The following is a 27,061-nucleotide window of genomic DNA, read 5'->3' on the forward strand; positions in this document are numbered from 1 at the left end:
ACCCGAGAGACAGAGACAGAAGCTCTGTAAAAACACCTGTGGGATGCGAGTAAAGGGTACCCAAGTATTTTGTGCTATCTATATTTAAAACTTTCCTCTAACACTGAAATTGTCAAAAATAAGTTTGAAATGTGAAAAAAAGTTTTGTGGTCTCTCAGAATCTGTGATCTGCTAATAGGCAGATGAAACCAGTGATGGCTTCACAAAGGTGACTGATGAGGTAGGTTTTAATGGTAGAGAAATGTCTAGTAAGTAGCAATGGCTCAGGCTCTGTCACCCAGAAAAACTTAAGGCAGGGGAACTCTCAGAAGGTGGAAGGGGTTAGGCACATGGGATATCCTTCAGCAGCCCTAAAAAGATCTGCCTAGCTATTTCTGAGAGAAAAAATTCATGACTCACAGCTTAGCCACTGCTAACATGTTAGGTGGGGATGGGGTTGTATAAAAAAAGCAGGAGGGCCCAACATAACTAAAAATCTGACCTTGGGGCTTTTTTTAATTTGACATGGGGTCTGTCTAGATTGCTGAGGCTGGCTTCTAACTCGAAGTGCTCCTATCTTAGCCTCCTAAGTGTTAGAATTACAGGTAAGTGCCACTGTTCCAGGCTAGTAATTATTTCTTCTTAGCAACTGCTTAATAAAGAACCATTACTGCCTTAAGTACAACTTCATGACTTTAGTATGCATGGCTTTCAAATTCTTATCTTGACTTGTCAAACTCAGTTTCTAGAACAGTAAGATTTGTATTCTTTGTTCAATAGTTTGTTGAAGCTTAGCAACGTGAGAATGTAAAACCCGACGCCTCAGGGCATAGCTCCAAAATAGATGATTTGCCTTGTATAGATAGACCTCAGGTTGATCCTGAGCACTGCACAAATAGCTTATGTACTTAGTACTTCCCATTGTAGGAAATATATTCCAATGAGTGGCAACTATTAAAAATACTCCTGTACAACTGTGTTTATAATGCCATCAGGATTATCATCATTAGACTATTGACAGGGATCTTGTTTTGATGCTTACTTAGGTTGTCCTTTAGGAGTATGGTTACAGATGGTTGGGAGTCATCATGTAGGTACTGATAATCAAATCCAGGTCCTCAGGAAGAAGAGCTAGTCCCTTAACCACTGAGCCTTTTGTGAGGTAGGAATAATGCTAATTTTGTGAATGTAGGTTTTGAAGTCATATAATGAGTATGTTGCTAAACTGTAGTAAACAGGTACATGATGCTCCACTGCTGTGCTATCGTTTACATATAGTATAGTCCTCAAATGTTAAAAGCTTGAAAAAAAATGTTAAAAGCTTGGTCCTCTACTTATAGAATTATTGGAAGATGGTGGAAATCATGACAAAGTAGGGTCCAGTTGCATGAATTTAAGTCACTAAGGTGTGCCCTTGCAAGAGCTACTGGGACACTATTATAATATTTCTTTCTCTGTCTCTTGTAAGCCAGTTATAAGGCAAGTGGTTTACCTCATGTTGCTGCCATTATCTGGTCCCTCATTACAGATACCAAAGCAATAGGACCAACCAATCACGGAATGAAACCCTCAAAACTATGAGCCAAAATAAAATATCTTTGTTCTCTTTTTCCATATGAAAAATAGCAATTTTATATAGTTAAAATAATCAACAATAATGATCAGGCTATTATTTAACATGAGTCGATACCTGATTATTCATTAGAATAAAATACAGACTGTTAAATTGTTTGTTGTAGTCTCCTTACCAACAACAAAATAGTTTTTTGAAGTATGATTAAAAATGAGTTAAAAGCAGAAGAAAAGCCAGTAAAATGAGACAAATTATATATCAATATACATGTCTATTAAATACTAATATTAGGGGCTAGAGAGTTTGCTTAGCAGTTATAAGCATTTGGCTACTCTCCCAAAGGATCAGGGTTCAATTCTCAGCACCAACATGGCGGCTCATGACCATCTGTAACTCCAGTTCCAGGAAATTTGACACCCTTTTCTGGCCTCAGAGTGCATAGACATATATGCAAGCAAAACAACATGATAAAATAATTTAAAAATACAAATGCTAAAATAAGGAATTATTTGTGATGTAAAATAAACCTTTTCTTTTAATAATATAATACAATTTATATAATATTTAATAAAATACTCCTGGTATTTGCTATAATATAGAAAGGTGACTAACATGTTATACTTCCTCCCACTATGTACCTTAAAGTGTACCAGGAATGTCCATCACTTACTTCATTGTATAGAGCATATAGAGTATATCAGCTTGCTCCTGTAAGCTTGAGGTCTCCTTTAACTGGGAAACTAGTGACTGGAAGTCCACTTCCCCGGACTGGTCTCTAGGAAGATGCATTTCTACACGAACAGAAGGAACCTTTGGAGGAAGCAATGATAAGTAAACAGTGCTTAACTAGATGGGACCCTAGAATGTATTATCTTTCCACCTCTAAACCTTTTCCATAAGAATTTTCTAAATGCTGCCCAGGTGTGGTAGTGCACACCTATAACCCTAGCATTGGGAGGCTGAGACAGCAGAACCAGGAATTCCAGGCCCTCCTCATCTACATGGTAAGTTTAAGTTCAGTATGAGTTACTTACTGCCTCAAAACTTCTTCCAAAGTATCGATAAAAAGCAAAGCCAAGAGCCGGACGTGGTGGCACACGCCTTTAATCCCAGCACTCGGGAGGCAGAGGCAGGCGGATCGCTGTGAGTTCGAGGCCAGCCTGGTCTACAAAGTGAGTCCAGGATGGCCAAGGCTACACAGAGAAACCTCGTCTCGAAAAACCAAAAAAAAAAAAAAGCAAAGCCAAACCAATAAAGCCAACAAGCCCTATGACAGAGAAAAGTAGTTTTCTTGAAGTCTAAGAAGAACACCTTACCTATGTGAAGAGTAAACTTAAAAAGACATGCACTTCATTTGAGAGTGTTTTGTTTAACACCAGAAACAATACTGGCTACTTTTATTACTTCCAGTAAAGATGGTAGATTTTTATAAAAAGCTTACAGAAAGATATGCAGTTACCTGGTTATCTTGTGGAGACTGAGGCGAGTCAAGTAAGTTAAGTGAGGGGCGAGAAGGCTGAAATAACTTCGTAGGAAGATACATGTGAACATCTGCAAGAAGTTGGCATTCATGGGAAAAGTGAAGATAAATAAACTAATAGAATACACAGTTGACTTCAGCAATAAGGTAACATATAAGTCAGTTCTTTTGAACAAAAATGATGAAATTTTCCTTCATTGATATCAATAAAAAGAAATGTAGATATTAGATAATTTTTTAAATATCCAACTAATCGCCAGGTACAGTGGTGCACACCTTTAATCCCAGCACTTGGGAGGCAAAGGCACGTGGATCTCTGTGAGTTCAAGGCCAGCTTGGCCTACAGAGTGAGTCCTAGGATAGCTACAACTGACTAGACAGAAAATCCCTGTTTCGATAAAACAAAAAAGATATCCAATTAATCAATGAATTTAAAAAATACTTTTGAAAAGATTTTCTGTAATTGCACTGTAAAGCAGACCAATGTGATATTATATTTACTAACATTGTCTCTATCACATGATGGTATCACTGATATTATCACAGAACAAAACACGGAAGAGAAGGACTCAGTTACATTTACTTTTTCTGGGCTTCCCTGGGTGAAGATTTGATTTCTAGAGATTGGAACTGGATGGTTCTATCTACAGAATCAAAAACCATGTAGTGGCGGATCAACTTTGAGAGGCTCCTAAGATGTTTTGTTTACGTAGTTGTAATACTTACCATAACCTCTAAGGAGAGACCTGCATGTCCTTTTCACCATTTTATACAGAGAGACGATACAAAACTCAAATAACAGTTCTGGGAATTAAATTCTGGGTTCATGTCTTTGCACAAACCCGTTCTGTAGGGAGCATAACCAAAGGATATACTACGCTGTTCCCTCTGTTCAATTTCCAACAATACTCTAGTGCTCACATTTAGTATCTGGTTAGTAATGGTCAATGGAGACTTAGGTAGCAAGAGCATGCATCTCAATCACTCTCATCCCCTGTATAATGTAACAGTCAAGTCATCCAGCTGTGGCCCAGGAGTCCTTGCCTCTCTCCACATGAAGCGACCACTGAAATACAGTCTTAGGAACCATGGCTACTATTCAAATATACAGAAGATGTCCTCCACTGAAAACAGTACTAAAGGAAGGTACTGGTTATGGAGAGGACTGTGCGATGTGGTGAAGAATGACTGTTAGGTTCAAGATCTACATGGCTAGAACAACCGGGTGTACATCTATAGTGGGCACAAAGGGAGAGCTAGTTGTAGCTCAACAAGAGAGCGAGTCAGCCGGGTGTGGTGGCGCACGCCTTTAATCCCAGCACTCGGGAGGCAGAGGCAGGCAGATCGCTGTGAGTTCAAGGCCAGCCTGGTCTACAAAGCGAGTCCAGGACAGCCAAGGCCACACAGAGAAACCCTGTCTCGGAAAACTAAAAAAACAAAAAACAAAAAACAAGAGAGCGAGTCTCTGTTTCAGTTTCTCCTGTTTTGTACTATTCTAATGATGCTTTCTCTTTAAACAAAATTACCCTCAAATAAGGAATTTTTACAAATGAGTAATCTCCTCTTTCCCATTCTTCTTCTATGTTAAAATTGGATATGCCTTTTTTGTCCTGTGCCTTGCTGTTTTCCTGATTACACCAGACTACATGACAATACTCATATCAAGACTATATCTAATTCATTGATTTCATAAGTAGTCAAAGTGCCTACTGTATTCTAGGTACTGCCCAAGAGGTCGGGACCAAAGCAATGAACAAAACCAAGTTCCTGCTTATGGTATAATCAACATCCTGCCCCGTCTTGGGCTTCATGCCACTTTGTGTCTGACACTAGAGAGTAATGGTATTACTCACTCTGTACATGTAGCTCCTTGGCCTTGGTCACCAAGGACATTAAGTCGCAAGTTGTTTGCACAGCAGCTCGGAACCGATCTAGCCCTCCCTTCCGTGAGGTAGGAGCTAGTTTAGGATGGGGAACAGTGTGTGCCAAAAGGTGGTCTAAATAACGAGCAACTTCATCACCACAGCGAGCTGCAAGGTTAGTCAGGGAAGGGAAAGAGACAAAAAATGAATATTTTAGTTACGTTAAAATCTACCCCAGCGGTCAGAATGACTGGCTCTTGTACCTAAAATAGTGTCAGAAGTAGGCTGTTCTTAGCTCATGGAGAAAAAAAAATTGTGATCGTTGTCTAACCTCATAGATTAAGATTTAGAAGGTCTGGCCATTTACCAGGACCCACCTGCTCTTCAATTTTACTGAGACAGAGGTAAAGTTACTGGCAGCTGAAAGTGGTATGAACTTGTTCTAGAACAAGCAGAGCAAGTATTTCATAACTTCTGTGTGTGATGGCAGTGGTGGCAGAAGGGGGACCAACAGTGGAGTAGGAGCAGGACAGGTCCCTTCAGGTCCCACAAGTAGGAAGATACTTTTGTGAAAGTATCTTCCATCCAATATCAAGTTAGGTTGTGAACAGAGTCTACAAATACTAGTTCTAATCACTAACCAAAAAGCAGCTTTATATGCCATTGTTGAATAAAGGACTATCATCCACAACTGCCATTTAGTCAACTCATTTATTTATTTATTCACCAAATATGTGCTGTTACTCTGGGGCAGGTGGTGTCTGTGGGGAGCCTTGCCAAATTCTGCCATGTCAGAATCCTGTGCTTAGACTGCATGCTGTGACCTTCGAGTTGCTGACCTTTGCCTCACGAGGTCTTGTGTTCTAGGCTATCCTTGGACTATTTACCTTTGAAAGAAGTAGGGAAGTCCCAACTTGGAACCAGCCAGAGGATCAAGGAAGTTCTTACAGGGAACTACTCAGAGAAATAGGAAGTTCTTACAGGGAGTTACCCAGAGAACTAGGAAGTTCTACAGGGAGCGATTCAGGCTATTGTATTCTTGCCTGGGGGCTAGGGTGAGTGGGATTAGAATAGATCCTATTGACCTTGCTCTCTATATATTCTTACTAGTCAGCATTAAAGTGAGTCTTGATCAGAAATTTCTAGACTTGACTCGTTATTTCTCGCATCTCTGTACCCTACTTTTAATCTCCACTCTCTCTTTCAGGTGAACCCTGATTCGATTTGTTCCGCGGGCCAGGACACAGCAGGTGTCCTAGGCATTGATTATTGTTACAGAAAGTATATCTGATCTGTATTCTCTTGGGCTCACTCTCCTACAAGCATACATCTTCCAAGTATATCCAGCCTCATGGCTTGTGGGCTACGTATAGCCAAGGACAGCCATGAATACAGCCTGACACAAAAGAGTGAACTTACTCAAATCTTGAAGGGTAGTTTTGGTAACGCTATTGCATGGTTCTTGAGCATGAATTTTCTAGATGATGACATCATGTCACAATGTCCAAAGCAGTGACACATATAAATCATCTCTGAATACAGATAATGGGGATGTCACGCTTTCATATGAACATTCAAAATGTTATTGGTAGAGAAGCACAGTGGTGGGATCAAGACCAAAGCTGGCTAAGTCTGTCATGCATTGTCCGGTTGTGGACAATCTTCAGTGAGCCATCCAGAAGTCCCTCTGATGTGACTAATGGGAACTAGCAGAGCTGCATGAATGGAACTCACATTCAGTGACACCCTAGTGACAGGGATCTTAAGCTTGAATATAATCCAGATATTGAGCAGAAGGATATCAGTTTCATTTAATTTTCAAAGTGGTTTCTGAAAAAAGAAATACTAAGCAAATGAAGAGGGATATCCAATAAATGTTAAGTCCAAACAAAAATAATACTTCCAATGTGTTGGCTTATTATAAATGAGATTATGCTTGTTAGTGTCTTAAAATAGATGGTAACAGTCAAATAGCCAGACAACAAAAACAGATCCACCAAGATTTAGATAGTTAGAAGAACCATTCTATTATTAACCATTCCCTTTTGGGGGTTCAAACAATGTAATTTTTGTCTTGCAAAGGTCAGTACTTGTGCACTGCAGTCAGTGTTTCTCAGTCATTTTAAATCCATGCTATCAGAATGCTTTCCCATGGCATCATGTTTATATCCTTAGCATTTATTATGCACATTATTTGTCTAGTTTGTCAATAAAAGCAATAGGCATTCCAAATAATCTTTTTCAAACTATACAGACTTCCTCAGAAATATCAATACCTCTAATGATGCATAAAATATAATCCCTTAAATTATATAAAACTTTAAACATAACTGTAACCAAATTTAATTTCTAATTCTTAATGCCAAAGGTAATATTGTACATGTATGTATGATGTTTTCAACTATATTATTGATGACATTTTGTTTACTCACCATTGTTTCTTCCCATTTCAAATCACCGGCTACTTCAAATGCTCAAGAAAGGAATCCTAATTTTAGTAAGGCATAGTCTAACCCCACACTCCACAATCATCCACCACAGAAGTATTAATTAGACCCAACCCAAAGAGACGTAGAGAAGAAAAAGGAAGCCGAACAAAAGTAGAGATCTAGATGTTATTAAAGAGGAGTAAGGGTGGTGAGTATGAGATTGCTGGAAGCCTGGCTTTTTGTTTTTGTTTGTTTGTTTGTCTTAACAATGAAGCTAAAAGATCATTTGTATTCTTGTCTGGCCAGCCAGTGCTGTTTCAAGCCTCCTTACCATTACTTGTTGACTCATAGCTATCCATCCAGTTGCCAGATTCCAGCTCATCATCATAGTCTTCATCATAATCTTCACTGTACAGCTTACCCTCAGGTCCAGGGTCCATGAAACTTAAGTGTGTGCAGCAAGATGTTGTCAAAAACTCTGACAATTTACCTGTTTGGACCCTTACAAGGTACATAGAAAACAGAAAATCAGAGATTTTTTTTAAAGTAACACAGTTAGTGAAATACCTGCCTAGTATGAACAAGGCCTTTTGCCCAGCTCTAAAAATTAAACAAATGTACCAGTAAGCCACAATTGTTAATAAAAGAATTCTTATCATATTTAAAAAATGTTAAGAAAGGGTTTTTTAAGGAAAAGCCACTAATAGAGTTCACAACCCTCCAACAGATTAGCTCTACTCTCTTCCATTGCTATACACTATGCTGAATGTCTGATAAAAACTGCATTAACTATTAAAGAAGTAGATAGATAATGAAGATAAATCACACAAATCTATCACATCACTTAAAAAATACTAGCAGGAGCTGGAGAGACTGCCAAGTGATTAAGAGCACTGACTGCTCTTCCAGAGGACCTGGGCTCAATTATCAGTACCTGAACAGTGGCTCCAATTTTAAGGGATCTGATACTGTTTTCTGGCCCTTGTAGACATCAGGCATGTACATAGTGCACAGACACATATGCAGGCAAAAATTCCCATACACACAGAATAAAAATTAAAAGAAATATTACAAAGTTTAAAAAAATTACATCAAAAGACCATTTTGGACATAAGCAAGTATTTGAAATTTTATACATTGTGACATTGTGAGTTGAACCATATCATTCTCTACGTAATAAGCCAATTACAAAACTCCAAATGAAATTAGTAGTGCTAAATTTCTTTTTTTGTTTGTTTGTTTTTCAAGATAGATTTTCTCTATATAGCCCTGGCTATCCTGGAACTCACTCTGTAGGCCAGGCTGGCCTCTAAAGAAACCCAGGTAAAGTAGCTACCAATGACCAGACCTTGGATAATTTGAAAAATCAAAGAAATAATGATAGGAATGGACCATGAAATGGTGAATAAAATGAGAATTCAAGGAATATATATTAATATACAAAATAAGATAATTTTTTCAAGTTTCTTCAGATTTTTAAAAATCATAATTATTATTTTAACAACAACCTGAATCCCAGAAGTTGAAGATACTGTCCATATACCCCCTCCCCTAGGCAGAGGAGAGGGAACACTTGGAAGAAGAAGTTAGGCTAGGGCTGAGGCCTGCCAGGGAACCTCCAAACCTTTCTAGGCCATCTATTGTTGGGGTGGGGGCTCCCCAGAACACTGGTAACCTAGGGAAGGAGGTGGGGCTGGACTCTTTCATGGATAAGGGGCTCTAGATAAGCACCCCCTCCTAGGTTCTTTCTCATCTGGCAAAGCCTGGGGATTCTGGGGAGACCAGGTGGGAAGGGACAGGCCAGTACTGGGCCTTTAACTCCCATCCCTGGGCTTTGTGGTTGAGTGTGGGCATTAAAGCTACATAGGAAGAAGAGGGGCAGACCACTGGCACAAGACCCAGCAGCCGGTGGCAGCCCCCCAAAGGCACATTGTGAGGGAAAGGAGGCTCAGATGGAAGAGGCCCATTGGGTGCAGAGGGCCCGAGCCGAGGGAGGCCCGAGGATGGCAGCTGGGCCAGCTGCTCCGGGCTGGCCAGGGCTCGCAGCAATCCATTTTCCTGCTCCAAGGCAGCGTTCTATTCTGCCAGGTCTCGGATCTGCTCCTTCAGCACCTCCACCTCTTCTCACACGGCAAACATGAGGTGGGACTTCACCAAGTCCATGGCTTGTTCAATCTTGTTGTCAATGGCAACCAAGCTTCCGGAACCACTATCGTCATCACTGTCCAGGTGACCACTGATGGCCAACATGGAACATGCTAGGCTGAGGCTCTGGGCTGCTGCGGCTCCAAAGGGGTCTGGAGACTTGTGCACCAGGCTGGCGTCGAAGTAGAGGGCTGTGGAGTTGGGGCGGGAGTCCATCAGCAGCACCTTCCCTGTCTCCTCTGGAGCCACTAACTCCATCCTTAGCCGAACTGCTCCATCTCTTCTCCGTGACAGTGGAGGGGTTCCGGCTGCTGAACCCCCAGACTCCACTTCGACCCTCAGGGCAGGCAGGGGCTGAGCACTATCTCCAGTCCCAGGCCCTGGGGGGCGCGTCTGGGGTGGAGAGGCTGACAGCAGAGGTGTCTCCACGTTGGCCTTGCCAGATCCTGCCAGTTGGCCCAGCCCCCCTGTGAAGGAGCAGGATTGTGGTCCAGAAGTGGGGGGCGAGCGGAGCCAAGACGTGGGGCCCTGAGACAGGCCTGGCTGTGGGATAGGGGTGCTTACACCCAAGCTAGCCAACTCCAACCTAGAATCCAATGATCTGCCTCCGGTGCCTCCCGAAGCCCCTCGAATTCCCTCCAGGAGCCGGCTGAAGCTTGGGGGTTCCACACGCGTCTACAGACCTCTACAATAAGGCTCTCCCAAGCCTTGGGGCAGCTTCACCACGGAAACGGGAGGCAGGGGCTCCAGGTGGCAGGAAGCCATTCCGAGGGGTGCCCCTACCCCCTGGAATAGGGTTGGGTTCCCCATTGGGGAGGCGGGGCGGGGGCCTAGAGAGAGCCGGTGGGGTAGGGGAATCCGAAGCCCCTGGGCTTTCTGGGCCCTCATAGTCCGTGGTGACGCTGGTGATCTGAAAACTACTTTTTTTCTTACCACCACTAATTGGTCCCTGAGGCTCCGGACTGGGCTCAGGTTGGAGGAAGGGACTGGGCTCCTGGAGAGAGGCTCAGACACCTCTGGAACAAGGGGGACCACATGGCAGGGATATGGGGGGGCCTGGGGATGTCTAGGTCCGACATGGTAAGAGGGCCTTGTGGGAAACTGGGGGTGCCTGGTTAGTGACTGAAGTGCAGGGGAGGGGAGGTGGCGAGGGGGGCGCAGAGGCAAGTTTTTCCTGCTGTCTCTGCCGAAACCCCAGAGCTGAGCTTGCAAACTCTCTCAGGCCTCAGCCACGGAGCTGAGAAGGAGAGAGGACCTAGGGACTAAAGATCTAAAGACGTCCTTTTTTTTTTTTTTTAAACCCTAAGGGCATCCTGGGCCCTGGGTAGTGCAGGCCACGGCGGGCGACAATCAAGGGCTGCCCAGTGCGCTTGGGTGGGGCGTCACATCTCACTCTGCCAGGCATCTCGGTAGAAAGTTTGCAGTTGTGAGGAGAGACAGTAAAAAAGGGGGGGTTTCCACGGTAGAACCCAGGCGCGGCCTGAGTCAATACTCCACTGGTCTTCCCTATTGCTGTGGGAGGGGGCGGCTCAGCCCCCTGCTGGCTCCAGGTCCCTTGAGTGGCTTTCTCACTCAAAGCTCCTCCCACGTGGCCCAACTGGATGTATCTCCAAGATAATTTTTATATATAAGAATTCCAATATTAGACACACAGAATGATAGAAACCCTGTCAAAATGAGCCTTGGTTTATATGTACATATGCAGACAAACAAAATTTTAGAAGGCTATTTTATAACTCTGTAATAGTTCCTCCATGCAAGAATCAATGAAAGCCAGCACCACTTGTTCAAAAACTTTAGAGAAAAGATGTCGGGGGGGGGGCGGGGGTTGGTCTGGTATATAAATATTAAATACTGGCCCCCAAGATTTGGTTGCAGTATAGACAAGAGCATTCTCATGTATGCCAAATGGTGTTGTATAAACTTTACTCCCCAATTATCTCTTATTGGTAAATAAAATTGCTTAAAGCCAATTACTGGGCAGAATAGAGGTAGGTGGAACTTACATTCTCAGGCTTGGGGTCTGAGCTAGGGACCATGAGGTCAGGAGGAGGATGGAGGAGAGGAGACAAGGAAGAAATAAGATGGAGAGAAAGAACATAGCCTGCTAGAACAGATCCAGCCCAGACAGGACAACATACTAGCAAGTAATTTGGGGAGTGCAGCTAGGAGGTAGCCAGACTAGCTTAGAAAATTAGCTTAAATTGTACCTGCCAGGTATTGTGCTTAAGGCTGTTTAAATACATCTAGCGTTCTCTCTCCCAATTATTGGAGAACTAGCCTGGTCATAGAAAAGCTATTTAGAGTAAATAAATATTCAACAAAAAAGGCTTTGAGAACACTTGGAAACACCACTAAAGCCAAGATCACATCATTCATAATGATGAACCAATCTCATGTGCTTCCTGAGAAAGACTACAGTTAACTCTTATAACTGTGTGTGTGTTGTTTCAGCATCTATTTCAGTCTGAATTTAACTTTCTCATATTATAAGCAGGACTCAAGCATTATTGATAATTTCCTGTGCTACATTTCCCCTGGTTCAGGGTAGGTGTCACTTACCTTGCCCCACCAAAATAGCCATCCTGCATTTTTCGGAGTGCTGCCAGGATACTTGAATTCAAGCTGGTTCCATCGTCATCTTTAAAAGGAAAGAGTTTAAAACCAATATCTGTCATTTTGTCTTAGAACTAGGGGGGGATATTTCAGTTATTTCACACCAACATTGTACTGGTAATGCCACAATTTAGGCACTCCCTGTGACCACCCTGTGCTTGAATGATCAGTGTGAGAATCAATATCACTGCAGAATAGGCAAATGTTAAAGATTAAGCTCTTCAGAGACACTATCTTGTTTATCACAAGTAGCCAGCACTGTTAACAAAAACAACATCACCTTCTTTTTGTTTGTTTGTTTTTCGAGACAGTGTTTCTCTGCCTAATAGCTCCTGGCTGTCCTGGACTCATTTTGTAAACCTTGAACTCACAGAGATCTGCCTAATAACATCAACTATTTGTTTATGACACATACTATTTATGAACCAGCCTGCCTCCATCTTAGGCTTGAAAGCTATCTTATAGTAAAGAAAAACTAAGTTACTTCCTGTTGGAAATCTGTCTGGTGCTATCTCAGAAAACTGGGAATAGGGCTTCCTCAAGAACCAGCTATTCCACTCCTTGGAATATACCCAGAAGATGCTCCAGCACACAACAAGAACATAGCAGCCTTATTCATAATAGCCAGAACATGGAAACAGCCTAAGTGTCCCTCAGTAGAAGAGTGGATAAAGAAACTGTGGTACATTTACACTATGGAATACTACTCAGCTATTAAAAACAAGGAATTCCCGAAATTTGTGGACAAATGGATTGAACTAGAAATGATCATAATGAGTGAGTTAACCCAGAAGCAGAAAGAGTCAAATGGTATATACTTACTTATATCTGGACACTAGCCCAAGGGGCATGTCTCATGAAAGTCTTCACTTACCAGCAAAGTGGGACAGAGGGGGAGGACATCCTATTGGGACTCTAGGTGAGAAAAGCATGGGAGAACGGGGAAATAGAAGGATCCAGAGGGTCCTAGAAACCTACAAGAACATTATGACAGGCCCAGGGGTCCTGTTCAAACTATGGCACCAGCCAAGGACAATACGTGCAGTAAACTTTGAACCCCTACCTAGATCTAGCCAATGGACAGGACATTCTCCACAGTTGCGTGGAGAGTGGGGTATGACTTTCACACGAACTCTGGTGCCTCATATTTGACCATGTCCTCTGGAGGCGGAGACCCGGTGGGACTCAGAGGAAGGATAGCAGGCTACCAAGAAGAGACTTGATACCCTATGAGCATATACAGGGGGAGGAGGTCCCCCTCAGTCACAGTCATAGGGGAGGGGAGTAAGGGGAAATGGGAGGGAGGGAGGAATGGGAGGATACAAGGGATGGGATAACCATTGAGATGTAATATGAATAAATTAATAAAATATATTTTTAAAAGTTACTTCCTGTTTATGATTAAACTTCTGTTTCTGAAAGATTGCGCTATACCCCACGTGTCACTTTACATACAAATGGTTCCAGGAAATGCCAACAATGTCTTTCAAAAAGTTGTTATGACCATCTTGCAGCTTTTGTTTCAGAAGATTGTTATTACTACCTTGTTAAGCTGTTTCTATAACCCTGTCCATTTGCCTGCCAAATCCCCCATTTGGAAAACCCCATCCCTGATAAAAACTCTTATCTTACCATATCCAAGGCTGATCTCTTGAACCTCACTTCAGGGGGAGGCAGCCCATGCATATGAATAAAAGCTTTGTGTGTGCAAGAAACATTGTGAGCGATACCATCTATGACATGATTATCATAATGTTAATCCCAATGATGTGAGGTAAAAGATCACCAACCCAAATCATCAGGGCCTAATTAATTAAAGTAATTAATTAAAACAAGTTTTTATTCATATGCATGTTTAATTATAATGAGTTCCACAATAGCCTGGTATGTAGTGAGTCCTTGCTTCAAAAACACAAAAGAAAACAACAACAAAACCGAAAAAAAGCAATGCAGAGTGGCACACATCTGTAATTTCAGCACTTGGGAGGCAGGAAAGTCAAGAGTCCAAAGCCAGCCTTAGCAATATATCAAGTTTGAGAACAGATTACACTACGTAAGACCCAGTCTAAGAAATCACACAGGGTCAGTGAAATGGCTTACTAGATAAAAAACACTTGCTGCCAAGCCTGATGATCTGAGTTTTATCCCTGCAACCCACATGATAAAGGGAGAGGACCAACTTCCTACTTGTCCTCTGACCTCCACACAAGAGCCATGTACACATATGTTCACATACACTAAATAAACAAATGTATACATAAACAAAACAAGAATAAATACATGAAATAACTAGACATAGGGGCTAATGCCTGTAATCTTAGCACTGGGGAGGCTGAAACAGGAAGACTGTTATGAGTTCAAACCACCTAATGAGATTCAAGCCAGTCAAGCCCATAGTATAAAACTCTGTCTCAAAAGAATTAATGAGAAAAAAAAGAAAGGAAAATCAAATAGAACAAAATAAAATAACTTGGTATCATCTAGAACAAAATAAAATAACTTGGTATCATCTTTCTTCTGTTTTCAATACCACTAATGCAAGGTATTATTTCCTCACCTCACATGTGCATAGGTTTCCTTGATGTCAGACTACTACGATGACAGTACTATAATATCTTCTAAATACAACTCGTTTCATATCATGCCTTACTCAAAAGCTTTTGAAAGCTTCAACTTCTTATATAACTTGTTTTAAATGTCTCTGCTTATTTTCAAAGACATCTTCATAAATTTTACCAGTTTTGTTTATCCTAATACTCTAATATGTTCAGGTTGATCTCTTCACCAGCCTCACATACAGGCTAGTCCCTCTCTCCAGGCCTCACTCATGGCATCACCCAACTCAGTTTTGATCTCATTCTTCTTTCCTCTTCCTATGTGAATATTAACAACTCCACGGCAATGGTGGTGCATGCCTTTAATTCTATCACTCAGGGGGCAAGTAGATCTTTCTGAGTTCGAGGCCAGCCTGGTCTACAGAGTAAGTTCCAGGACAGCCAGGGCTACACAGAGAAACTCTGCCTCAAAATAACAGCAACAACAAAACCCACAGGCAGGAGAGATAACTCAGTTAATAAGGGCACTTGGTTTTGTGGCGGTCCCAGTTCCACTCCTAACACTCACATCAGGTACTTCCCAAAACCTGTGCCTCCAGCTCCAGCAAATCTGATGTCCTCTTTTGACTCTGTGGACACATGCTCATGTTTGTGCACTCTCATACAAGAAAACAAAATCTTGTGAAAAACAAAACAAAACAAAACAAACAAACAACAAAAAAAAAAAACCCCAACAATTCCAAAAGCCTAAGTCTCACGTTAGCTGAAAAGTTTTCTTTGGCACCCTGGTAACTTTCAGTGCTTTAGTACTTATTAATATACTGTCTTGAATTTGTCTTTATTATTATTACTATTATTATCATCTATTAACTTTGCCTTCTAAATTAGAGTGTATACTATCTGAAAACACTTGTGAGAATACATTAGTTATTAAATGGACACTTGTTGTCTCAAGTAAAGAAAAAAGACAAAAAGAACAAAAACTACCCTACTTTTTCATCTCCTGTTATTTTGAGGCCCTTTTCAGATGTGACCAAAATTCCTACCAGTCTGTCTAGAGTTTGAATGACTCGTGATAAAAGGCTCTTTTTAATGAGAAAGAATTCTATGAGCTTTGGCAGTACACACAGACCTTTGGAAGCAACAGCAGAGACACAGAGAGAAAGAAGCAGCCTCAGTATTTGAAGCCTCCAGGAACTCAGAGCAATATAGTCTTTCCTTACCCTGCCCCCCAATAAAACCGAAGCCTTTGCACTTTCTCCATCCTAGATCTTACTGCTTCAGTAAGACAGGCTTTGCAAAGAGAACTTGGGAGCTCACCTATAAATCTTGATGAGCCACTGGAATAAAACAGATGCAGGATGTAGTAGTACTGTCTTTACAAAGAATTGTGGAATACAGTTTTTGGAAAACTAACTCAGAAACCAATTATGCAAAGCTATTCTCCACTCCATTTTAGCTTGTAGGTCTCAAGCCATTTGAAATATTCTTATGCATCCATTTGTTTCATACTTACTATCTGTCCTCACCTCCTAAAACGTAAGCATAAACAGAGTAGAAAGTGTAGCTCCCATCGGCCGCTCTGTGTCCAGAGCTTAGAAAACTGTCTGGCAGAAGAGATAAGCTGTCGTGTACTTGTAGAAGAATACTTGTGAGAAGTAGCTCTGCAGTGGGATGCTGAGGAACTACACATATGACTTATTTCAAAAGTCCGCTCCTTCCCTGCCTCATTCAGCCCTTACCCAGCATGCTGTGTGAGATGGGGAAAGTGATGGTGGGCTGGCCTGTCATCCTCCAGCGGCTACAGAGGTAGGAGAGATCAGTTCTGAGCATTTCTACTATCATCTGGTTGTCCAGAGCCAAGTAGAACTGTTGCTGGTCTATAAACTAAGAAAAGGCAAAACAATCATTCAGAAAAAATTGCTCTCACAAATATCAAATATTTTTCAGTGTTCACTTACTCATAAGGCATGCATGTCACAGAGGAAAACAGTACTCTGAAATTTAATGCTTAATAATTACCAAAGTACATGCTGATCAATGGTTTACACAAGAATAGTTTTTTCTATTTTTAAAGTGTGTGACTGCCTACACATCTTTTCAAGTATATAATTTCATTTAATCCTATAAAACACCTAGCGTAAGCAGCTCCTCCTCTCCCTCCTCCTCTTCTTCCTAGTTTCTCATTATGGCTGGCTTTGAACCCATACTGCTCCTGCTCTGTAATTCCTGAGTCCTGGATTACAGGCATGCACTACTATTCCCACCTTGCCAGTTTTCTTTTAATATCAAGGTAAGACTCAGAGACACTATGTGGACTAGCACACACATCTTAGTCTACGTCTATCTCAGCTCTACTGTTTTAGATTTGACAAACAGGGAATTTAAATTTTCCTTTCAGAAAATATTTGGTGTGGTGCTAGAGACAAACCCATGGCCTTCCTTGCGCATGCTCAGCTCTGCCACTCTACCACTAAAGCTCCAGCCTCAGCACTTGGTTGAGACAGAGCACTCCTGTGTGGCCCGTGCTGACCTTGCTGACCACGTTCCCCAGGTCGGCTCTGAACAAAGGAATCTCTTGCCTCACCTTCCTAAGTGCTGGGATTCCAAGCATGTGGTGACACCATGCTTCCTTCCCAGAAAATAATTTCTACTATCATACACAATTGAACCTAGATTTATTATTGTGTAGCTAACAAACACCAGGCCTCCTCCGATATGTTTAATTACGGCTTAACAATCCTGATATTTTTCTTTAAAGGAGGGCATTGACGTTTTCTATGCAAATGAAAATGAAAGGGCTCCTTTCCCACAGGAAACACTTAATTTAGCACTTGAATTAAACAGATTTTTGTCTCACTCACAAAGGACAAATCCAGTCTTAGTTTAACTTCTGAAAATAAGGAAAACTGTGTAAGGACCTGAATAGTTAGAAAATCCCAGTCACAGCTTACCACCCAGCACTACTCTTGGTAGCGACAGTCACTTGGCAAAGTTCTTTCTACGCAGCAAGTTCAATTCAGTTCAATTCCACAAACACTTATTGAGTCATTGAATATATGCAAGGCCTGTGGGACTCTGACTAATCCAATTCCAGCAAATGTGTTATTTCTGCAGTCTCTCTCCCTCTTGGCACCACTCATCTCAATGTGTTTTGCAGCTTATCCTACTCACCTGTGGAGTGAAAGTGAAGATAGTTTTACGAATATCATAGAGTTTTGACGTTCCAAGCACACCCATGAGCCTGTAGGGTCGTCCACTGAGTTTCATTCTATTATTGCATCCTGACACAGAATTGAGAAATGGTCAGGATATTCTTAGTGTACAAATTAAAGCATTATTTGTTTACACACACACACACAATGTATGTATATACACATAGAGACACATATCCACCTCACTTTTCAGTTTAAGATGTGTTCCTTGTGCAGTTTAGATTTCCAAAATTAGACTCTGTCTTGCAATCCATATATATGTTAAATATATTATATGTTACTGTATACTATATATAAATATAAAACTATATTAAACACTGCTTATGATACGGTAAGAGAATTGCTCATTCACTGACATGCATTTTTCCTATCATCAGAGGGGAAAATACTTCACATATTGTTCTAAAATTTTTTCCTCCCAAATACATGGAATGCCCTTTCTTGTCAGTACCAATAGAACCCCTATTATGTATTTTGGCTACAGGTACCAGCACTGACCACGCTGCTGCTTGGTTTATTTACATTTGGGTTTTTTCTTTGAGTTTGTGTGTGTGTGTGTGTGTGTGTGTGTGTGTGTGTGTGTGTGTGTGTGTGTTTTAAGTAATGGGGAAAGGCTTCTGTGAAATGATAGTTGGTTTGCTTTTCTTACTTTTTTTTTTTTTTAACAACAGGGCATAGGTGAAAACTAGACCCAGAAGTGTGGGCATGTGCATCTTGAAGACAGCCAAAACAGCATCTGGCTTGTATCGGGGGGATGGGGGAACATCATCATGGAACTCCTTTTGGAGCTCCCCTCTTAAGCAAATAAGAATGAGTGTTTATTGCAATGTCTACTCTATGAGAACATTTTTCTAAAACCAAGTGTTTTATTTATAAAAGCTTAATATAAACAAAGACCCACAAATAAAAACAGTGGTTTCTTTAGTAGTAGTTAAATTATAGGTGTTTTAAAATGTTTTTCTGGGTTCTTTTCTATATTTTTTAATTTCCAGAAGTTAGTATGTACATGTCAGTTGGTAATCAGACAACTTATAGAAATCGAAGAGAACTAGAATGGCATACACATTCAGATAGGACTGAAGACGATTTCCCAATTCCTAAGAAAGTGAAAAATATCTCATACAGTGAATTTCATGTTTAAAAAGTGATACAAAATATATACATTACACATCCAAATAATAAATGTTTGCTCTAACGCAAATTTAAAGAATAAGGGGAACTAACTGTGATGGTGACACCTGCAATCCCAGCTTCTGGAGGCAAGATGGTCATAAGTCTGACTTTGACTCAAAAACAAGACAAAACAAAACAAAAAGCAAAAACCAGAATTAGAGTTTTAGTGGTATGGAACTTTAGCAACTATGTGAGGCGTTAGGCTCATCCAGGAGCACTATATACCTATATGTATGTATAGGTGCATGTATAAACAGGGCTTTTTGAAACTGGGCCTTACACTATAGTTTAGGCTGACTTGAAACTTACTCTGTAGCCCAGAGTGCTGCTTACACCTAATAACAAACAATCCTCCTCCTCTTCCTCCTCCTCCTCCTTCTTCTTCTTCTCTCTCTCTCTCTCTCTCCCCCTCTCTCTCCCTGATTCTTTGTGAAGTTCACATGATGCATCCCAATCCGGCTCATCTTCCAGTCCCTCCATACCTACCTTCTACCTTTGCATCCCCAACCCCCACAAAAGAAAAAACAACAATAAAAGACATCATGCTGGCCAGCCATGGTGGCGCACACCTTTAATCCCAGCACTCCAGAGGCAGAGGCAGGCGGAGCTCTGTGAGTTTGAGACCAGCCTGGCAGAGCTACACAGAGAGACTCTGTCTCATAAAAAAACAAAAAACAAAAAACAAAACAAAACAAAACAAAAAAAACCCCAAAACCAACCATTACATTGAGAAAGCTCATCTCAACAAACAAACCGTATTGCCATGGGAGCTGTATTGTCATGGTGTGTCACACAGTATACCCTTTTGTCCACCCATCTTTACTTGCAAATGTTCATTGGAAAGAGTCATTGATCTGGTATAAGGCCTCTGGCTTCTGTTACACTATAAATACTGGATCCTCACTGGGACTCCTCTTGGATATCCTATTGTTGCCCTGTGTCATGGAGATCCTGTAGGACTGGCCCCTTCACATTCTGCAGCAGTTCACAGATGGGGTGGATGTTGGGGTAGGCAACTCAAAGCCCTGGATCTGGGCCTGGGTAGTAGCTGAGCTGGTCAGCCTACCAGCTCTCCTGCACCTACACCAACCAGGGCCAGCTTTCCTGCTTTGGCTTTGCCCAGGCAAGAGGTGGGGCCAGCTCTACTGTCAGTGGCACGCCTGGTTCTATTTTTAAAGAACTGATATATACAAAAGCATACAGTCCCCACTATATAAACATGCACGAATAGACAGAAAGTTTTACTCTGGGCAAAGTGCTGTGAGTTGTATGGTAGAGTTGGGGGATGGAAGGATGGGGTGGAAGTTGTCAGGAGCTCCACAAGGAGACTATCAAAGCCAGTGGATCTGGACCCAGAGAGACCTGCACAAACTGATGCACCAACCAAGGACATTGCAAGCAGAGAACCTAGACCCCTTGCTCAGATATAGCCAATGGATAGTACATTCTCCACATGGGGAAAAGCAGGGGGTATGGGGGGCTGCCTCTGACATGAACTCTGTTGCCCATGATTTGATCAGTGCCCCTTGGAAGAGAGGCCCTGTGGGAACACAGAGGAAGGGGAAGCAGGCTATCTGGATGAGACCTGATAGGCTGTGGTCATATGGTGGGGGAGTAGGTCCCCTTCTGTCAGAGGTCTAGGGGAGGGGAATAGGGCAGAAGAGGGAGGGAGGGTGGGAACTGGAAGATACAAGTAAAGACATAACAATCGGGATATATTCTGAATAAATTATAATAAAAAGAAAAAACCTAAGGAAATAGAAATATGTACTGTTGCTAGGAACTAAAGAAAATTAAAATAATTTTATATATGAAAATTATTAATCTAACAAAATAAATAACAAAACCCAATACCTGTAGGGTAGTAAAAATATAAAGGTATACTTTATCTTATTGATTAAAAAAAATCAATGCTATTAATTATTTGGGTTTTTTTGAGGAATAGTCAGGCAGCATGTAAATGCTAGGAAGATAATCTTATCCTTACCCAGAATACCTGTTCTGAAAATATACACCAAGGAAACAATGGTCTACACATAGGCATATATAGAAGGACCATAGGTTTGGAAACAACTCAGACAATCAGAAATAAGGGAATGATTATTATAATTTTGTAGAATAACCCCATTTTAATAATAGAAGATGCATATAAAAGGTAAACGCAAATACAATACTAGCTAGTACATACACACTCAATGTAACTATGAAAAGGTACCTCTGTGCACTAACAGATTAGAAAAGAATGCATATTATATTCATCTTTGTGTTTAATAATTATTTGGTTTAATAAATTTAAAAAGCTGATCAGCCTCATAACTTTAAAAAACTGAGAATGGTAGGTAGATACCTATGCTCAGCACTTAAGAAACTGAGACAGGAGAGTCATTTGAGTCTATGAATTTAAGGCCAGGCTGGGTAACAGAATGAGACTCTGTCTAAAATAGATAGATAGATAGATAGATAGATAGATAGATAGATAGATAGAAAGAAAGAAGACTCTGTCTATAAATATAGATAAAGACTGTAGATAGATAGATAGATAGATAGAAGATGAAAAGGTATTGCCCATGAACTCCTCAGTATCTAAAATGAGGCAGAAGTATTTAGCTGTCATACTTAGTGAGGAAATAATCTCTTTATTCTTGGTATGATAATAGCTGTTGTTTGATGTATACTTCAAGCAATCCTGTTATTGTGAAACTGTTACAATAATATTTTGAAGACAGGGTCTCCCTATATAGCATAAGCTGGCCTGGAACTTACACCACAGCCCAGGCTTAGACACGCATCCTCTCTTTTTAGCCTCCTGAAGTCTAATATAATTATAGGCCTGTTCACAAGATATTTTAAAGAGACACTCATTTGACTGATAAGATTTTTAACTGGCAATCCATATAATTTGGGGAAGATAATAAGTACTGAATAAAGCCTTTTTTGTACATGCCAGATAAGCACTCTACTATTGAGCTATATAGTTAATCAAAAATCTAATCTACAACTTAAAAATTATATTTTTGTATAATGTAAAAGTTATATTTTAATCTAATTTACAAATATAACTTCTTGTGACTCGATTTAAGACTGTATTAGTTTCCTGGTGAGACTGCAATGAACTATCACAAATATAATAGCTTAGAACAGTACAAATTTGGGCCAGAGAGGTGGTCTGGGGAGTAAAGGTACCTGGTGCTAAGTCTGTTACCACTCCCATCTCTTTTTTCTGATATCATGACTCCTATTTCTATAATCTGATCTTCTTCTTGATTCCCTGTTATAGAGATATGTGCAATTTACATCTAGGCCCACTGGGATACTCCAGAATAGTCCTCCACATCTCAAAATTCTTAGTTATGTTTGCTAAGTCTTCTTTGACACACTAAATAATGCTCATATGTTCCCTGAGGATACACATTCCTTTCACATATAAAATATATTTATCCCATCCCAATGTCTCCCAAACTCTTTCACATATCACAGCGTCAGACCAAGTCTAATATCTTCCAAATATCATCAGCCCAAAGTCCAAATATTGTTTAATAAGGCATGAATGAGAATCTAGCTATGTGCCATCCTGGGGCAAGATTCTTTTCCATTTGTGGATCATTAAAACTAGAAAACCACAATTTCTGCTCCTCAAGTGCAGTGGCAGGACAGGATTGGTCACAAACAATAGACATTTCTATTTTTTTTAAAGAGAAAATGGAAGGAAGAAAAGAGTTAGTAGTTCCAAGAAATTTTAAGATCCAGGTAGGCAAGTTACTACATTTCAAGGCTTAGCAGTAGTCCCCTTGCTGAGCCCAACATTCCACCCTCACAGGCCAAGAGTCTTCTTCCCTTTGAGTGAAACTTCTTTTTACTTGGAAGGTAGCATGTGCTTGCAGCTGAGCAGTTTTCTCAGTCGGCTTCCCCACTGTAGAATTCTGGAAATCCACAAGACGTTTTTCAGCTTGTCCTATGATTGTCATCTGTCTCTTTCAGTCTCAATTGGCAGTGTTTCTGCTGGTACAGGTAGAATATTTCTTGTCTTAAGTGATTAGAACCTGAACTGTTTTACATTTTAAAAATGGGAAAATTCCCAGCTATTCCACTCCTTGGAATATACCCAGAAGATGCTCCAGCACACAAGAAAATTTGCTCAACCATGTTCATAGCAGCCTTATTCATAATCTCCAGAACATGGAAACAGCCTAAGTGTCCATCAGTAGAAGAATGGATAAAGAAACTGTGGTACATATACACTATGGAATACTACGTAGCTATTAAAAACAAGGAATTCCCGAAATTTGTGGACAAATGGATTGAACTAGAAATGATCATAATGAGTGAGCTAACCCAGAAGCAGAGAGACTCAAATGGTATATACTCACTTATAACTGGACACTAGCCCAAGGGGCAGGTCCCATGAAAGTCTGCACTACCAGGAAAGTGGGATAGAGGTGAGAACATCCTATTGAGACTCTAGGTGAGAAAAATATAGGGGATAGGGAAGTAGGTCGATCCAGAGGGTCCTAGAAACCTACAAGAGGAACATTATGATGGGTGGATCTGAGCCCAGGGGTTCTGCTTGATCAAAGGCACCAACCAAGGACAAAACGTGCAGTCATCATCAAACCCCCACCCAGATCTAACCAAGGGACAGAACATTCTCCACAGTTAAGTGGAGACCGGGGACTGACTTTCACAGGATCTCTGGTGCCCCATATTTGGCCATGTCCCTTTGTTGGGGAGGCCCAATGGCACTCGGAGGAAGGATAGCGGACTACCAAGAAGAGACTTGATACCCTAGCACCATGTTCATGGGGAGGAGGTCCCCCTCGGTCACAGTCATAGGGAAGGGGGATTGGGGTGAAAGTGGGAGGGAGGGAGGAATGGGAGGATGCATGGGATGGGATAGAAAATGAGATGTAATATGAATTATTTTATTTTTCAGTAAAAATGTGTTTAAAAATGGGAAAATTCATATATACTTTCGTGGTTGAGCAACCATCATTTACCTAAAGCCTTAAATCTAAATGTAGTTCAAAGCCCTCCATTTAGAATTCAAAAATCAAAACAAAGTTTCAATTGAGTTGGTTACTTCAGGAGACAATTTATTGCTTGACAATCCTGACTTCAAAACACTATGGGCATTCCTTAGTAATCGGCATAGCAATGCAACCCCTATTTATTCTTTTGAATGAGAATGGCCCCCAGAAACTCATAGATTTAAATCTTCGGCCACCAGGGAGTGGCAGTATTTGTAAGGATTAGGAAGTACAGCCTTGTTGGAAGAAGTGTGTCACTGGGGGGTGGGCTTTGAGATTTAAAAAGCCCAAGCCAGTGCCGTGGGGGTCTGTCCCTTCACTCTTTACCACCTCAGGCAGTTGGGAGAGCTGCCTCTGCCACTCACCAGCTGTAGCACTCAGGGAGAGTGGAGCCCTGCATCCCACTGAGGCAATACGGTGGAGCTGGCCCTGATGAGGAAGGTACAGGTGAGCCAACCCCAAGGTGTGACAGTGGGAGACTTGGCTCAGCTCCTCAGCAGCTGGGAGAGTGGGCCCTTCACCTCACCTGGGAAGCAGGGTAGAGCTAGTTCTGGAGGTGTGGGAGATAGAGAGCTTGTCCCAAGAGCATGAGGGAAGCTGAGCTGACCCTGCATCCTGCCAGTGGTAGCACTGGGTGGCCTAGCTGGAGCAGCCTGGTGGTGCAGATAAGGAAGAGCTGACAGGCTGACCAGCTCAGCTACCAACCAGGTCCAGATGCAGGGCTCTGAATTATCCCATCCCAAAATCTACATCATCTGTGAACTGTTGGGGCCTGACCTGTTGATCCAGTGCTACAGGATCTCCATAACACAGGGCAACAATGGGATAACAGGGAAGTGTTCCAGTGAGAAACTAATATTGATGATGTGACAGAAGCTAGAGACCTCAAACCAGACCAATGACTAATTGCAGTGAACATTTCTAAGAGACGATGGTTTGACAGAGGGTTATACTATGGGGTATACTGTGACACACTATACTTTCCATGAGCAGATGTTTTCTACGCTTTTTTTTTTTGTTTATTTCTTTTATTAGTGTTTTTAAATTTTTTCTTTGGGTGGAGGAGTGTACAAGGGCAGAGGGCAAATACGAGGTGATGGGGAGATGAGTGGGACTAGGGTGCATGATATGAAAATCATAAAGAATCAATAAAACATTAAAAAAACAAACCAATCTAGGCCCAGTGGCTCTCCCTTCTTGCTGCCTGTAGATCCCGATGTAGAACTGTCAGCAGGTTCTCCAGCACCATGCCTGCCTGCATGTTGCTATATACCATGATGATAATGGACTAAACCTCTGACATTGTAAGCCAGCCTCAGTTAAATGGTGTTCTTTAAGGGCTGCCATGGTCACAGTGTCTGTTCAGAGCAATAGAACACTAAGACAGAAGTTGGTACTAGGACTGTGGTATTGCTGTGACAGGCTTGACCATGCTGCTTGTTGGTGGAGTGTACTTTGGGACTTTGAATTAGAAAAGCAGTTGAACACTTTAAGGAGGGCTTAATAGACTATACTAGTAGCCAGTTGTGGTGGCACACACTGGTAGGATTTGCTGAACAAGGTGGAGGCAGGAGGATCATGAGCTCAAGACCAGTCTGGAGTCAACAAAATGGACTTCCACTCATCAACGCTTATCTGGCTACAGCTGCTGCTAGTGCCAGATCTCCCAACAACAGAGAGCAACACTGAGTCCCGGATATGGCAAGCTAACTACACTGGACCATGTCCTCCATGGAAAGGACAGCTCTTTGTCCTTACTGGAGTAAATACTTATTCTGGTTATGGATTTGCCTTTCCTGCATGTAATGCTTCTGCCAAAGCCACCATCATGGACTTACAGAATGCCGTACCCACTGTAATGGTATCCCACACAGTATTGCTTATCAGCAAGGAACTCACTTCAGTCAGAGAAGTGTGACAGTGGGCCCAGAATCATAGAATCCATCGGCCTACCATGTTCCCTACCATCCTAAAGCAGCTGGAAAGATGGAACAGCCTTTTGAAGACAGACACAGAGTGCTGATTAAGTGGCAGCAGCCTTAAAGGCTGGGTTAGGGTTCTCCAGAAGGTGGTCTAAGCTTGAATTAGCATCCAGTATATAGGTTTCTCCCAAAGCAAGGATCCACAGGTCCAGGAAGCAAGGGGAAGAAAGGAAATAGTGCCACTCACAATCACTCCTAGTGACATACTAGGACAATTTTTGTTTCCTGTTCCCATGACCTTAAGTTCTTCTGGTCTAGAAGTTTTGGTTCCAGATTGGGGGCTCTCAGTCCTGCTGAAAGCCACAACAAATATTCCATTGACCTGGAAGCTCAGAGCCCATGCTGACCACTTTGGGCTTCTGATGCCCTTAAGCCAACAGGCTAAAAAAATAGCAGTGTTAGGACAGAGGATCCAGATTTCCAAGGGGAAATTAGATTGCTTCTCCACAGTGGAGGTAAGAAAGACTATGCCTGCAGTGCAGGAGATCCTTTAGCATGTCTCTTGGTGCTACCATGTCCTGTGATTAAAGGCAATGGGAAACTACAACAACCTGGATGACAAAAGGTACAGACCCATGAGATATACAGGTATGGGTCACTCCTCTAAGAAAAGAGCCAAGACCTTCTGAGGTGCCTGGTGAAGGTAGAGGATATACAGAATGGGTAGGAGGAGGTGATTATAAATACCAGCTAAAGCCACATGACCAGTTGCAGAAATGAGGATTATAATTGACATGAGTATTTCTCCCATATTTTGTTAAGGATGCATTTGTACAGCATTTGTGTTTTCTTCTCTCTCTCTCTCTCTCTCTCTCTCTCTCTCTCTCTCTCTCTCTCTCTCTCTCTCTCTCTCTCTCTCGTATTTTGACAGCATTTTTATGTGTTGCTCTGGCTATCCTGGAACTTATTCTGTAGACCAGGCTGCCGCTGCCTCCCGAGTGCTGGGATTAAAGGCATGCAGCACCGCCACCCAGCTCTTTCCTCGATTTAAAGAATATCAATGGTTATCATACTTAAGTTTGAGATAC

General features: G+C 41.6%; 1 protein-coding gene and 1 pseudogene across 7 annotated transcripts in view; both read right to left on the minus strand.

Annotated features, from left to right (window-relative positions):
- The window catches only part of Phka1 (phosphorylase kinase regulatory subunit alpha 1), a 118,473-nt gene that overhangs the window by 40,720 nt on the left and 50,692 nt on the right, over positions 1 to 27,061 (minus strand). For 4 of the 7 annotated variants that reach the window (XM_051142265.1, XM_051142264.1, XM_051142263.1 and 1 more), the window contains exons 15-21: positions 17,814 to 17,923; positions 16,382 to 16,526; positions 12,031 to 12,109; positions 7,655 to 7,824; positions 4,886 to 5,062; positions 3,012 to 3,103; positions 2,223 to 2,362 (exon numbers count right to left, since the gene is read on the minus strand). In XM_051142265.1, the coding sequence (XP_050998222.1) occupies positions 2,223 to 2,362; positions 3,012 to 3,103; positions 4,886 to 5,062; positions 7,655 to 7,824; positions 12,031 to 12,109; positions 16,382 to 16,526; positions 17,814 to 17,923 (913 nt within the window). The remainder of the gene's footprint in view (positions 1 to 2,222; positions 2,363 to 3,011; positions 3,104 to 4,885; positions 5,063 to 7,654; positions 7,825 to 12,030; positions 12,110 to 16,381; positions 16,527 to 17,813; positions 17,924 to 27,061) is intronic. The other 3 variants (XM_051142268.1, XM_051142267.1, XM_051142266.1) reach the window with 1 other exon arrangement.
- LOC127184610 (TSC22 domain family protein 4-like) lies at positions 8,919 to 11,507 on the minus strand (annotated as a pseudogene).

The sequence above is a fragment of the Acomys russatus genome, chromosome X (assembly GCF_903995435.1).
Source record: "Acomys russatus chromosome X, mAcoRus1.1, whole genome shotgun sequence".
Taxonomy (NCBI): domain Eukaryota; kingdom Metazoa; phylum Chordata; class Mammalia; order Rodentia; family Muridae; genus Acomys; species Acomys russatus.